Genomic DNA, 15,944 nt, shown 5'->3' on the forward strand with positions numbered 1-15,944 from the left:
TGAAATGCAATTTGGGATGACTCACCGTGGAGGCCCACAGCCAGTCGTAAGAGCATAGTCAAACATGATGACCTCTCAGTGTCTGTACTGCAAGCCGTAATGCCCAAAAGTAGAGAGAGAAAGTATGGGGAATATTGTCTGCCACGGAGGCAGGGGGAGGATGGGAAGGGGGAGTATACCGGGGATATTGGTGGTGGGGAATGTGCACTGGTGGAGGGATGGGTGTTTGATCATTGTGACATTGTAACCCAAACATTAAAACTTGTAACTATCTCATGGTAATTTAATAAAATTTTAAAAAAAAGAGCATAGCCTCTCACAGATATGGCAACTTTAGTAAGAATGGGAAAATGTAGCACAGGGGTTTCTAGTCAAAGATTACTTCTCAAAGAAAGTAAAATTCTGAAAAGGTTGTTTGTTTGTTTATTTGTTTGTTTTTAAAACTTGCACTGAAATCTTAGTGGTACTCAAAGAAGGATAGAAGTCAATGCAAATCTCAACTATTAAAACTGATACAAATTAATGTAAGTGGAAGGGCTTGGTGAGTATTTAAGTTTACTTTATTGGCCATCACTGGGACCCAGTAGGGCCCAGGGATAGTAAAATTGACTCTGATGCCTTCTCTCATTCTAGGAAATTATATACTAATTTCTATTGCTGTATTTTATTTCTCTTGATTGCTATAGGTGGAAGCCAAGTTGGGATGATAGGAAGCTCCCTGGGCTCTGTTGCTAGAGGTTGAAGGGACTTTGGCAAACTTGGTGCCTATATTGGGGCAGAATCAGAGTTATTACAGAAAAATGGTCAGTATAAATTTCAAAGGAACACAGCTGGATATTTTCATTGTGAGACATTGGCAAACTATTATAATATGTGGACTTATCTCCTAAAAATATTTCTGATTTTATTTTATCCTTAACCAATGCCCCTTGTGTTTATACATTTCTTTTTGTAATATTTCTGAAAATGTTGCATAAGCATTAAGTGTACATGTAAACTATAAGTATTTATTTACATACTGTGTATTTTATAAAAATATATAGATTATAAATATATTACATAAATTTTATTCAGAGTGAATAAATTGTTAGCCTCAGAAAAGGAAATCAGATGGAAGCTATAGCTTAAAGGGCTAAAGTACATTCTTTGCAAGAGGGAGCCCTGGGTTTTACCCCTTGCACTACATGACCCTCTGAGCACTTCCAGAAGTGACCTCTGAGCACCAAACAAGGAGTAACATCAAAGCACCATCAGATATGACATCAAACCAAAACAAATAACAAATTAAGAAAAGGCAATAAATCAGCCTATCAAGCTAACAATGGCATTCATTCAGAAAAATATAAGAGAAGAAACTGGCAAAGAAAGTGTGTTCTTGGTGACAGCCATGTGCATTTTTGGCTTCTCTCATAGGGATCCTTCAAGACCTCGACACAAGCAAACAGTGACCAATGTACAGAATTATAGGTTCTGCTGTCTTTTGGTCTTCCCATGTACAGCATCTCTAGCTTCCTGACTCCATTTATGTAGGTTTCTAAGTATTAATGTCAACAATATATAGAATATAATAAAGTGTGCAAGTACGACAGTCTGCAAATATAATAAATGAGTGCACCTATTAAGACATCTATGCATATCAATATTTATCACCTATCAAAAAAAAAAAGCCTTTTTTGGCACCCAGCGGCTTCTTATAGAAATGCATCTAGATGGGCTGGAGCGATAGCACAGCGGGTAGGGCGTTTGCCTTGCATGCGGCCGACCTGGGTTCGATTCCCAGCATCCCATATGGTCCCCTGAGCACCGCCAGGGATAATTCCTGAGTGCAGAGCCAGGAGTAAACCCTGTGCAGAGCCAGTTGTGACCCAAAAAGCAAAAAAAAAAAAAAAAAGAAATGCATCTAGACTGTGAACTGAGCTACAACCCCATGCTGCCGGGGGAGGAGAAAGGACTTTCTCTCTCAACCCTCTCTTTCTACGGGGGAAATGGCAGCAGCGGTGCCCACGTGGCGTCTGCCATCTTCTAGAACTCAGAACTCAGAGGTACGAGTTTGCAGTGACGTGGCTCGCAGGAGATCATTGGGATGGGGGTGTTACTGGCACGCTCTCCACCCAGATGAGATCCGGAGCAGCTGTGCACAAAAACGGCCCCTCTGCTCCTTAAAGACTATGATCTGGGAGGTCTACTAACCCATTTTGGCACACAGCAGCTTCTAATAAAAATGCATCTACCAAGCATGGCTAGAAGCAACCTCTCTTCACTGAACCAGAAATAGTCCCTGAGCACCACTGCATGTGCCTTCCTCCCCCATAGCCCTCCAAAAAGTTAAATTACCCTGGAATATAGAAAACTTTTGTTCCTACTAGAAAAGTGGAAACTGAGGCCTCTACTAAGTGTTTTACAGAAGTATTTATAAAACTGATAACAATCACCACTTATCTGCCCTCAGCGAATGGATAAATAAATGGTGGTTATATCAACTATTAAAAAAATGCATCTAGACTGTGAACTGGGCTAAAATATCAGAAATCCAAAACTCATATAATCTTCATTCTCAGCAATGGAAAACAAATTATCAAATTTGTTTTGCCCCAACAGGTTTGACTGTTGGGGGAAAATTCCAAATAATAATAGTGAGTTCTCTGTTGAAATATTGAAAGTATTCAAAGTGTAGAGAGAATAAAGTGAAGATCATTAGCCACTCAGGTGGGGGTGTGTGGGAGGGGGAGTATATTGGGGTTCTTGGTGGTGGAACATGTGCACTGGTGAAGGGAAGTCATTATATGACTGAGACTTAAACCTGAAAGCTTTGTAACTTTTTTCACAGTGATTCAATAAAATAAAAAATTAAAACAAAAACAAAAACAAGCCCCAAACCAGAAAATCACTAAAACAACATGGTTACATTACCTGGCAGTGTGCTGCCTCTCAATCATTTCATTCCTCCTGGTCATTGCCTTTAAGGATTCAGGTGGTAAAACACCCCAACCTGAAAAAGAAAACAACAACCTCACCCCACAAATAAATTAACAGCACCCATCTAAAACAGCAAGTACCATAGCATGATTTAGAATCCTATTTTTTTTTAAAAAAAGAGTAGAACACAATTCTGGATACAATATCAGTTAATTGCTGCGCGTCTTAGTACAGCAATGGCATGATAAGCAAAGATAATTTTGGTTTCTGATGTTTTCCTGCCATAGCATGTAGCACAGTCACTGTCATCCTATTGTTCATTGATTTGCTTACGTGGGTACCAGTAACGTCTCCATTATGAGACTTGTTACTGTTTTTGGCATATCAAATATGCCATGGGTAGCTTGCCAGGCTGCCGAGCGGGCGGGATACTCTTGGTAGCTTGCCAAGCTCTCTGAGAAGGACGGAGGAATCAAACCCAGGTTGGCCGCATGCAAGGCAAATGCCCTACCCACTGTGATATCTCCTGCCATATTTCAAAAAAAAAATGAAATGAACTGTGGGTCACTCGATTTCTTTCTCTTAAATTAGAAATTGTAACTGTATTTCAATACAAGAAAGGTTCATTGATTTCCAAGAAAAATAAAGCAACTAAATGTTTCTTGGTGCATCAATATCCCTGCAGATAAATACAGTGAATAAAATAAGAAAATTTTTCTGCACTGTTTTGTGTATCTAAAGAAAAATACTTTTTCTGAAACAATTTCCATTTGCTTGGGCAGCAATTATATTCTTTGTTAGTATCAGTCTTTAAAATGTCTTGAAATAATAGCAGCAGCAGCAGAACTCAGAACTCAATTCTGCATGGTAACTTCATGCTACAGTAACTGGTTTTTTTTTTTAATTTCTCTGGACACTTCATACCCTTAGAGTCAACACTAATATTCCTCAAACCATCTATAGTGGAGGAACATTTTTTTTAAATGTTCACTTTATCATAGGGACCAGTACTTTTAAAAATGGAATAAAATAAATTTTTAGAAAATGGAAATGAAAACAAAGAGAAATATATGCATAATTACAAATGTATATTAGATTAACAGACTAAAAGTTCCCTAACAAGGTGTTATAAATTTTTAATGAATTTATTCACACAAATATTTTATAGAACAAGTCAGATCTATAGACCACATTGGCAATAATGAACTCATAAATTAAATATATCATTTTTTGTTGTTGTTCACTGACAGTTTTATATGTGTAAATGTGATCTACATAACAGAGGGTAGCTTAATGCTTAAGCATAGTCTTTTTTTTTTTTTTTTTGAAGAAGTAACCGCTGGCAATGATCAGGGCAACTCCTGGCTCTGCACTCAAGAATTACTTGTAGGGGGGCCCAGGGGTTCACAGGATCCCTGGGATTGAAACCTGGTTGTCTGAGTGAAAGGCAAGCACTCCTTCACTGTACTATTTCTCCAGCCATATAGGCATGAAGTCTTATGTTGTTCTATAAGCTTGAACAACAAACTCCTACTATCAACAAATCCTAAACATCACAGTATCACTGTCATCCCGTTGTTCATCAATTTACTCAAGTGGGCACCAGTAACATCTCCATTTGTCCCAGCCCTGAGATTTTTAGTAGCCTCTTTTTACTTGTCTTACTTGACAATTGGAGGCTCTGTCTTAATAAGATTTTTTGTCATTTGTGAAACTTAGAAGCTCAATGGGGTGACCTCTAAAAATCCTTCTAACTCTCAAGTGCTATATTTTTATAGTTCAGTAGCTTCAAGATATTATTTTTCAGACAGCCTGCACACACAAAACTAGCAACTCATGGCATACTGCCCAAGTTGAAGAAAATTTACCTAAAAAGTCCTGTGTAGAGGTCATAGCTTTAATTATCTTGATTTTGGGAACCTTTAAATATGGATTCACCAAACATATTCCAAATTTCTTTATCTTTCTGAAATAGGTGGAATCAAACTTAATGCTAGTTCAACTGTAATAATTTACCACCTACTCAATATTGCAATTTTGGAATGAGACATTCATTTTAATTTACATTTTGCAAACAGGCAGAGCCTGGCAAGACACCCGAGGCATACTTGATATGCCAAAAACAGTAACAACGACAGTCCTCATTCCCCTGATCCTGAAAGAGCCCCCAGTATGCCATCAGGCTACACTAGCACTTGACAGGGACTAATGGAGACGTTACTGGCACCTGCTCGAGCAAATCGATGAACAACAGGATGACAATGATATAGTGATACAGTGATTTTGTAAACGTATTTTGCTCATACATTCTATTGACCTGCGCCTCTAATTTCCCCTTTATTGATTATTCTTTTACATGTCAAACTGAGAAGAGAGAGTTGGCCTTTAGCCCTGGGAAAGGCTTACAGTAAAGCTGCCTGCTTGTAACCAGATGTTCGTAGTTTCTGAATTCTTCATCACTAGAGTGATTCAGTTAGCAACACAACATTCCCTGCTCTATTATCTGGTGCCTGTAACCCTGGACTATAAATTCACTGAGTTCCTCCTGCCAGATAAGGTTTGCATACAGGATCAGCTGTTGAAACTGTTCTCTTTGGTCTTTGTGTGTCTAGTTTTAAATCCGGCCCTAGCTCAGGCATTCAGTTCCACTGCATGGAACTGACCTGACACTAACCATAAATATTTTTGTGCAGGACTTTTTCTCACACTGTTCCTATCTAATGGGAACTAGAAAACTAGGGAACTGCTACAAGGAGAAACCCATGAATATAGTTTTGGGGCAGTGAGATGCATCAAGCGGATCTGCAATATCAAAAAGACATTCTCATGTCCTAGCTCTTAAGCACACTCCATTTTTTTTTTATTGAAACCTTATTGATACGGTTCTCCTTAAGATCACCAATGACCTCCATAGCTAAATTGAATTAGAAGTACTTGGTGCTAATTTACTTGGTCTGTGAGTGGCATACTGGATCAGTTGTTTACTTTCTTTTGGCACCTGTTTTCCAGGGCCTAGAGAGACAGCTCAGTGTGTTCACATCACATGGGAAGCCTTCGGGTCTCTCCCAGCACCGCCTGCTTCCCTGAGTACAACCTGGAAACAACCCCTGAGCCCTAAGCACTAACCGGTAGTAGCCCCTGACACTGCTGGGTGTGACTCAAAAACAAACAAAACCAAAGAAACAACACTTGGCTTCTAGGCCACCATATTTTGAATTTCCTTTCATATCAGTTGTTGCTTCCTAAATTTCTCCTTTGCTTATTCTTCCTCATCTACTGATTCCTGTTGTTTGAGCTAGGAATTATCCATTTAACTTCTATTAGCACTCACTGTCTTAATTTATTCTATCTTAATATATATATATTCTATCTAACATATGTTTTTTTGGCTGGAGCGATAGCACAGCGGTTGGGTGCTCACCTTTCACGCAGCCGACCCGAGTTCAATTCCTCTGCCCCTCTCGGAGAGCCCGGCAAGCTACTGAGAGTATGGAGCCCGCACGGCAGAGCCTGGCAAGCTACCCGTGCGTATTGGATATGCCAAAAACAGTAACAATAAGTCTCTCAATGAGAGACGTTACTGGTGGCCGCTCGAACAAATAGATGAGCAACAGGATGACAGTGACAGTGATATATTTTCTACCTTAATATATATTAAAATAAATTTAATGTATATAATATTATATGAAGTATAATACAATATATAATATTTAAAATATATAATATATTGTACGTGTAATATACAAAATATATTATCTATAATATAAAATTCTATCTTAATATATACATATGTTCTATCTTATATCTATCATATATATATGTTCACTGTCTTAATTTATTCTCTCTTAATATATATAAAAGTTCTTCCTGATTCTCCCCTTGATTATCTATTAAGCATCTAAGATATAAGCAAAATTGCGAAGGTATAATTTTCCTCCCTCCTGAAGAACTCTAGTCCACCAAAGCTCTTCCTAAAATTAGTGAACAGCAACTTCACAATTTTGATTGCTTAGACCAAATCTTTTTATATTATTCTTATCAGTCCGCTATCATTTGCAAACTATGAGAAAAATAAAAGATAGCATTTATTTTATTAAATTTTATTTGTTTTGGTGGCCACACCCAGTGGTTCTCAGAGCTTACTCCTGACACTGCACTCTGGGATCACTCCTTGGCAGACTCGAGGGACTACACAGGGTAGTGGGGATCAAACACAGCTCAGCCGCATGCAAGACAAGTGCCCTGCCCACTGTACTATCACTCCAGTCCCTAAATCTCTCCCTCTTTTTAACCTTCAAAGTTATTGAATTTTTAAAAGCCCTTCAAAATTGTTGAATTCAACCACTTCTTACTATTTCTATGCCACCTCCCAGGGCCAACCCATGATTTTCTTTGGCCTATTGTATTTTCCCATTAACTCCAGTAAGTTTATCCCTAGGACTTCGAGCCTATCAAGTTTGTCCCCAACACAAAAGACAGAGTTATCCTGATAAAATGTTAAATCACATCCTGTGACTTTTATATTCAAGTCCTCAAATTCTTCCCTTCTAATTTAGAGCATTGAGTAAATCTTTACTTATACTTTGTATACAATCCATCAGGTTTTAAATAAGCTATTCTAAGCCCCTTTATCTCTCATATCTCATCTTCTCCTGACTTCATCAATTTGTCACTTTGAAAAGAGAAACAGATAGTAATACTGCAGTCTGTAATGCTATTCACCAGTGCATTGAGAGTTAGGAGTATTAAACAACTTGGTCACACAGTGGTGGAACCATGATGGAGGCCTAGGAAGCAATAGCAGAAACTCTTTTTTTTTTTTATATACTTCATCTTCTTTATTTTTTTTAAGTTTTATTTTTTAATTTTTTTTTTAAATTTTTTATTGAGTCACCATGTGGAATGTTACAAAGTTTTCAGGTTTAAATCTCAGTTATACAATGCTCAAATACCCATCCCTTCACCAGTGCTCATATTCCACCACCAAGAATCCCAGTATAGCTCCACCCCGCCCCCTCACACCCCAACCCCCCCACGCCCCTAACCCCCCCCAAGCCCTCCCCCTGCCTGTGTAACTAATAAATTTCACTTTACTTTCACTTTGATTGCATACAATATTTCAACAAAACTCACTATTATTGTTTGGAGAGTCTCTCCCCTAAAGTCAGACCTGCTGAAAAGGAAGCATTAGATAATTTGTTTTCCATTGCTGAGGATGAAGAGGTATGAGGTCGAGTGACCACACTTAGCGGCCTCTCAGTTTTGGGTTTCTGTAATTTAGTATTTTAGTAACTAAGTCCAGAGAGATATCTGCCAGAAGTTGCATCGTTGCCAACTTGTACTTCTCAGTTACATTATATTCCACATGTGAGTGCAATCTTTCTATGTCTGTCTCTTTCTTTCTGACTCATTTCACTCAACATGATACTTTCCATGTTGATCCACTTATATGCAAATTTCATGACAATAGCAGAAACTCTTAATGAAACAATGATTATGCATGTGCTCCTTTGGTTGAAATATTATATTTGAAATACCTATTCCGAGGTAGAGTTTAAAATTATAAGGGATAATCAGAATCTTCTGCTTCCCTTGTCTGTTAGAAGGAATACCACCACTCTCAGTTTTGTCTTTTAAATTTATAGTTCACTTTACGGCTAGCTGAATGGAATGTGACCAGATTGACAGTGGCTCTGCAGACGAGCGTCATCGACATCTCGTACCTGAGTAGATGCGACTGGCCAGCACGTTGGGTACATTTGCATTTTGAGAAACAGAGGATCCAAATGGGGAAGGAAAACAAAACTGTCTTGGATCAGTTGGAACAGCAGTGGTGGACAACAGTAGATCTCTGGGGGGGGGGGAGGGAGGAAATATAGATAAAAGAGGCATGGAATTACACAAAATTTCCATTGCATACATAGTGAGATTTTTTTATTGTCATAGATGATTCTATTACTATAGTCCCAAAATAATGTATTAAATTCTGTTGGGTTAGGAGAAATATAATAAGAAAGATTAGGGAAGAAAGATAATTTCAGCTGACAATGGAGAAAGCAAAAAATAAAAAGTTTTAGGGATGTCTGTAAATTAAAAGATCTAATTTAATCAATGCCACTTTGATTTCCCATGACATAATACTGCAACCACATTTGTTTCTCCTTATTACTGCTGGAATGGGCAACCAAAATACTGATAATTTTGATTTCCCTGAAAAGAAAGAATTATTCTTTTACAAGTAATTCATGATAATTAATTGTTATAGACAGAACCATGTTATCTTCTCTCCTTTCCCTCAACCCGTACACTACCGCCCTACCCAAATTTAACTGTATTTCAAGATTGGGTATTTATGGGGTATAATTAAGGATAATCGAAGTCATAAGGGCAGAGTCGTAATCTGTTATGTAGGAAGAGGAAGAGACGTCAAATGTGCATGCACACAGAGAAAAGATCATGTGAGACACAGTGAGAAGATGGCCTTCTGATGGCAGTGAGGAAGACCTCACCAGAAATCAGTGCTGTGATGGACTTGAGGGACTACACGGGGTGGCGGGGATCAAACCCAGGTCAGCTGCATGCAAGGCAAGTGCCCTACTTAATGTAGGCTTTCAGACTCCAGAGTGTGAGAAATTAATTTTTGTTGTGTAAGCCACCCAGTCTATAGTAATTGGTTATAACAGCCCTAGCAAACCAATGTTCACACCTGCATGGTTCCTGTCATATAGAAAGTGCTGGTTAATGCATGCGTGATGCTGCCTTCAAAGGAGAGTTGAAGATGGGGATCAATAGAATCATTTGAGGTGAAGAATTGTACCACATTTCACTGAAATAACAGACAACAAACCATGCTGGTGTTAACATCATTCTAAAACTTTATGATAATCCCTTTCTCCTTTGGCTGGAATGTTTTATTAGGGACGAATACCTATCCGCAGATGGAGGCTCGAAGGGTGAGGGAACCAGTGGGATCTTCTGCTGTCCAGAGACTGTCATTAAAGGGTTCATGGCCATCATTTGGTTTATCATCAGTATCTCTTGCCACTGCTGGAGTTCTAAAAAAAAAAACCAGATATATACCTTGACAATAAAGAACAACTACACCAGAATGTTGGCTATAAAAAATATCTGATACTAATGTAGAACTCTAGGTTTTATCAAGGTGTCCTTGAATTTGTTGCAGAGTACTCACACTGAATAATAGAAAGAATAAAATGAAACAAGCTTTGCAAAATTCCAGAAATATTAGCATTTTTTCCTTATAATCTTTTGATTTCTATATTTTCAGCGGTATAAATTCATGTATTCTCCCCATAGTCAATCTTTGAAAAGATATTCCTGCTTAGCGATAAGAATAAAACAAAAGAAGGGGAAATTTTCTTAATGGCTGAAAGAAAATATTATTAGAGTGAATACATGCTGACTTTGTGACACCGTATTTAATTTGAATGAGCATCCAAGTTGTATCAAGCATACATAAGCAGAAGAATTTTAACTTATTTTCAGAAACCAGTTACATAAAGAGATTGTGAAAGGCATTTATCATTATAGGGATTATATTTTGCCTTATATATTCTTGTTAATGTAATTTAAATATTAATTTCTTTAATATTTAATTTTCAATGTTAACCAAGTACTAATTAATTCTCAACTTTCATATTAAAGATGTCTGAGATACTTACAGTTGTTCTTGAAAAACAAGAGAAATTGGGGAGAAATATTCCACTTTTCTATTCCTTCTTTTTCAAAGAAATATTTCTGAATATCATTCTTTAACTAATAAATATATTTATATGATTAAACTATAAAAAGATACTATTTAAAACAGCTTTCACTTTTTAGACCAAGTTTTACCAATCAAATTGGAAAATTCAAATACCTAGACCACCTTAATATTCATATATTTTTTTCACTTCTCTTCATGTATATGTTTTAAAGTTCTGTGTTTATGTGAAGGCAGTGAGAATGACCTTCTAGAGTTAAGTGGAACAGTTAAAATTATAATAAAAATATTGGGTTGGGCAGCTGATTGAAGTGACACAAAGAAAGCTGGCTGGGTACACATCAGGTGTGAGCTGGCAGCTCTGGTGGGGACGGTGCTCTGCAGTTTGAAATGTCCATTTGTCCCCAGGAGATCTGGTCCTATGTGACTTGTGTCATGAGCGATGGTCTCTGGCATAAGCTTGAGTGAGAGTCTTTGACATTATTAAATATTGTGTTTCTTTGCACTCCCTGTGATGCCCAAACAAACTAGACCAAAGGAGATGAGAAAAGGACAAAGACAACGAGGAGAGGTGCAAAGTCCCTCCAGAGTAAATACTCCCTAGGAAGCCAACCCTACCTCTTTCTCACACGTCACTGTAGGGATATGCTACGGTGATTAGCCACCATTAGACATGTCAGTGTCTTACTTTGAAATTCTTTCAATTTTTACAACAAGGATTTGAGTGCAGGCCATTTATTTGGGAGGTGAACCTAGGAAACTCATATGAGAGGGTGGAAAATGAAATCAGGAAGAGAGAAGACAAAAAGGAGTGAGTTAACATGTGACTTGCCACTGTGGAAACTGGGGCCCAATTCATCAATTTCTGTGGGCCATTGGTGTGGAGAAGTCCTCCCCTGACTCTGAGCTCTGCTTGAGTTTGAGTCAACAAACTTCCATGTGTGTGAGGAAGTCTTCAGACCCAAATCTCTGTAACTGTAGTGCATTAAGGAAGGGTCAAGAGGTGGTGATGGGGGAGGGGTGCATAGCAAAAGCATCTAGTGTTACTGAAGCAATGTAGTTACCTTCTAAAGTCATTCCACTAGACAGTTGGAACAGATGCCTTTCTTCTGTACTACCAAGCTCACCAGGCATGGATATGTTTCTATAAGGTTCTGTAGGGTTCATTGTCTGCAACAACACAGCAAGATATGTTTTTCACTCTAAGTCACACAACCAGTGAAGTAAGAGCAGAAATAGGCTATGCTATTGGACCAGTAAAGTTGCATAAAGGAAGCACCAGAGGCAAAATTTGTCTAATTACATTCCTTTGGGTGGGGGCGATCGAGGAATAAACTCAGAGTCTCAAACGTGTAAGACACGCTGGACGCGTCCCTGCCCCTCAGCTAATTCACTATTAAAGCCCTCTTGAGTACCATACCTGTGCTCAATGCCATGGTCTTTTTTTTTTTCTTCTTGGGTCACACCTGGCAATGCACAGGGGTTACTCCTGGCTCTGCACTCAGGAATCACCCCTGGCGGTGCTCAGAGGACCATATGAAATGCTGGGAATAGAACCCGGGTTGGCCTCGTGGAAGGCAAACGCCCTACCCACTGTACTATGCTCCAGCCCCAATGCCATGGTCTTGAGGTTTGGCTTTCTTATTCTTAAAGCACCAAGGGAATAAATGTAATGTATAAATTTTAATATAGCTTCTATTTTAAAACCATTTCCTGGTGAATGTTTGTGCCCATCCTTCCACCCATTCATGCATATGCTGAAATCTAATTGCTTTCCTTCTTTCCTTCCTTCCTTCCTTCCTTCCTTCCTTCCTTCCTTCCTTCCTTCCTTCCTTCCTTCCTTCCTTCCTTCCTTCCTTCCTTCTTCCTTCCTTCCTTCTTTCCATCCATCCTTCTTTCCTTCCTTTTTTCTCTCTTCTTCTCTCTTCTTTGATTCTTTTTCTTTCTTTCTTTCTTTCTTTCTTTCTTTCTTTCTTTCTTTCTTTCTTTCTTTCTTTCTTTCTTTCTTTCTTTCTTTCTTTTTCTTTCTTTCTTTTTCTTTCTTTCTTTTTCTTTCTTTCTTTCTTTCTTTCTTTCTTTCTTTCTTTCTTTCTTTCTTTCTTTCTTTCTTTTTTTCCTTCTTCCTTTCTTTCCTTCTTTCTTTCTGAATTGCACCTTTTTTATTTTTTAATTTTATTTTTAAAATTAGTATTAAAGAGCCATGATTTACAAAGTTACTGATAGTTGAGTTTTAGGTATACAATAATTCAACAACAATCCCTTCACCAGTGTTAACTTCCTTCCCTCAATGTTACCAGATTCCCTCCCCATCCCAACCCCCACTCAACCCTTGCCTATCAACCTGATAGGCACATCACAAAGTTTCAGTAATTGCCACTTAGATCTCACGTTTTCAGTTCTGTTGAACCTGTGTTTTGGGTATTTGGCTGTGCCCATCACTCAGATCACTGGGATAACTGAAGTCCTGATGCCTGTGAACCTATTACTTCCTCTACTTTTCTTCTCCCCTTGATTTCTCTCCTTCTCTGTCTATCTTCTGTCTCAATACTGGGGTCAAAGATGATCTAGGCATGTCCTTTTTACAATCCGTGAAATCTAATTTTCAAAGAGACATTATTCAGGGGAGGGAACTTAGTGAGGTGATTAGGTTGTGATTTTGTGATAGTGATAGCCCTCATAAGTGGTATTTGTATTCTAAAAAAAGAGACAGTGGAGGCTCCCTGATTCTTCTGCCATATGAAGACATAGGGAAAAAAACTGAAGCGTAAATCAAGATGCAGGTTCTATCCAGACACTAAACCTGTCAGTACTTTGATCTTAGACCTTTCTTTTCCACCTCCATAAACACAGAAATAAATAGCTGTATTTATGAAGCACCCTGGACATTCTATTATAGCAGCCTGAATGCATCAATACACTTCTCATGTTGTTATGCCTGTTACCTTTTGTATATCCCAAATTATACATGTTATATGATAATATGATCTTCTTTTGTTTTAGGGTCACAATCAGCTGTGTCCAGGACTTATTCCTGGCTTACAGATCATTCCTGGGGGAGCATATGGGGTACCCAGAATTGAATCTGGGTTGGCTGCATGCAAGCACTTTACTCACTATACAATCTCTCTAGCCCCATATTATAGTACAATTTTTAAAGATCTGTATATATTTCTTATTATTTTGAGAATTGAACCCAAACTTGATCCTAACACACACACACACACACTTTTAGTAGACTCCACCATTTTGTATTTTATTTATTTTTTATTTTGGAGGGAGAATGGGAGAATTTAAGCATTATCTGGCAGTGCTCAGGGCTACTCCTGGCTCTGTGTTTGAAGGTTGTTCCAAATAATCAAAGTAAGATTGGCCACATGCAAGATAAGTGCCTTACTTAATCCCCATACTATCTGTTTGGTACCCTAGATTTCATTTTTAAAAGCAATTTTAGTTTTATAGAAAACTTGATTATAACTAGAGCGATAGGAGAGTAGGTAGGGTGTTTTTCTTGTACACAGTTGACCTGGGTTTGATCCCTGGCACTACATTCAGCCCCCTTGAATACTGCCAGGAGTGATTACTAAGCACAAAGCGAAAAGAAGGCATGAGTACACTCAGGTATTTCCCACCCCAATCTGAATAGGCAGAGAGTTCCTCTAAATTCCTCTACCACCATGCATAGTTTCTCTTACTATCAACATCCTGTACCAGAGTGGAACATTTACAATTGATGACCCTACATTGACCCTTCATTATCATCCAAGTCTACAGTCTATTTTAGGGTTCATTCTTAGTGATGTAAATCCTATAGATTTTGAAAAATGTATAACAGATTATCTACTGTTATAATGTTTTACGGGATAGATCCATTGTCCTAACCCAAATTATATTTTAAAACAAATGTTATCAGTATTCTGCATAAGAAATATTCTAGAATTGACCAGATCTTTCTTTCCCTTCATCAGTCATGCGATTACTTGAAGCTCCAAATCTTTTCTACAAACTCACCATCTTGAGAGTGGGGAATACTGAGTCAGAAGATCAACCATCAGACTTTAGATATCCACTTCCACATATTTAGGGTAGACTCTTCTGTTTTAGAAACATGTGGACAAACTGTGAACCAAGGTCACTTTGCTATGACAGATAAAATGCTCTTCAGTCCCAGTGCAGGCCGGCTATCCACTTTCATGCAGTGTGTCTGTAAGCCCTAGTGCCTGCTGCTTAGGTCTGCATTCAGCCTGGATTTCCCTGACCCTGAGCCCTAATCCAGGATGCTCAGCACTTTAGGAGGATGAAGATTCCTTAATCTCTGCCTTCAGACGCTTACCCTCCACAACCCCTTCAGGCAGCACACAGACGATTTAGCCAGAGCTAATTCTGTACTCAGGGCATGAGTACAAGGCATGAACTCCATGAACTAAAGCCCTTGCCGAATCAGCAAATATTTACACAGTGGCCAGGCTGCCAAGTAATTAAATTATATTCAGTATCTCATATATATACATATATATACACATATATATTACAGATGTGTATATATGTATGCATATTATCACTACCCATTATAGTCAGTACACTTTGAGTTTGGATTACCCTAAAATTGTGCATTTATATAGAGAATATCTGCTGCATGTATGGTTCATGAATTCTGTGATTATAGTCCTTAAGTTAAAAAAGCTGCTGTATTTGGTAAGTTTTTACATTTGAATGGTAGACTAATATAATTAAATATTTCTACAATTATAAGAAAAGTAAATACAAATTCTTAAAATTGGAGGGACCTTGGTCCTTAAAGTACTTTTATTTAAGGTATAAAATGATTCTTAGTGGCTCTACATGAGCATTATTCTGGGTTCCCTGCATAAATGTGGGTTCTGAAAAGCATATTAATGTTAAAACATAACTCATACTTTCTTAGCATATTTTCAGTTTTTAAAGATAACAAATAGTAAATCCCTTTAAAGTTAGGAAGGGCAAGAGAGCTGTCCCAAGTATTTCAATAGCAAATATTTCTAGCAGGAAAAGTAGCCATAGTGATAGAGATGTGATAATGTCTCAGTTATGATTAGAGTGTGAAAAACATTTTTTATCCAGTAAGAAGTATTTTTAAAAGTTATATGCAATATTGTATAGCATAAAGCAATTATGTGACTTTCAAAATACATTTGTTCAAAGAAGCAATGGGTGAACAGGCATCAGGACTTCGGTTATACCAGTGATACGAGTGAGGGGTGTAGCCATATATCTAAAAACAGACCCAACAAACTGAAATCATGAGGCCTAAACAGCAACCACTGAAACT

The 15,944-nt window shown here is 38.0% G+C and overlaps 1 protein-coding gene across 1 annotated transcript in view; it reads right to left on the minus strand.

Moving 5' to 3' along the window:
• SAMD7 (sterile alpha motif domain containing 7) overlaps positions 1 to 9,930 on the minus strand; it is a 30,007-nt gene extending 20,077 nt beyond the window's left edge. Inside the window, exons 1-3 of the mRNA XM_004618881.2 lie at positions 9,845 to 9,930; positions 8,640 to 8,767; positions 2,911 to 2,989 (exon numbers count right to left, since the gene is read on the minus strand). Of these exons, the coding sequence (XP_004618938.2) occupies positions 2,911 to 2,989; positions 8,640 to 8,767; positions 9,845 to 9,930 (293 nt within the window). The remainder of the gene's footprint in view (positions 1 to 2,910; positions 2,990 to 8,639; positions 8,768 to 9,844) is intronic.
• Between the last annotated feature and the right edge of the window lie 6,014 nt (positions 9,931 to 15,944).

The sequence above is a fragment of the Sorex araneus genome, chromosome 2 (genome assembly GCF_027595985.1).
Source record: "Sorex araneus isolate mSorAra2 chromosome 2, mSorAra2.pri, whole genome shotgun sequence".
Classification (NCBI taxonomy): Eukaryota; Metazoa; Chordata; class Mammalia; order Eulipotyphla; family Soricidae; genus Sorex; species Sorex araneus.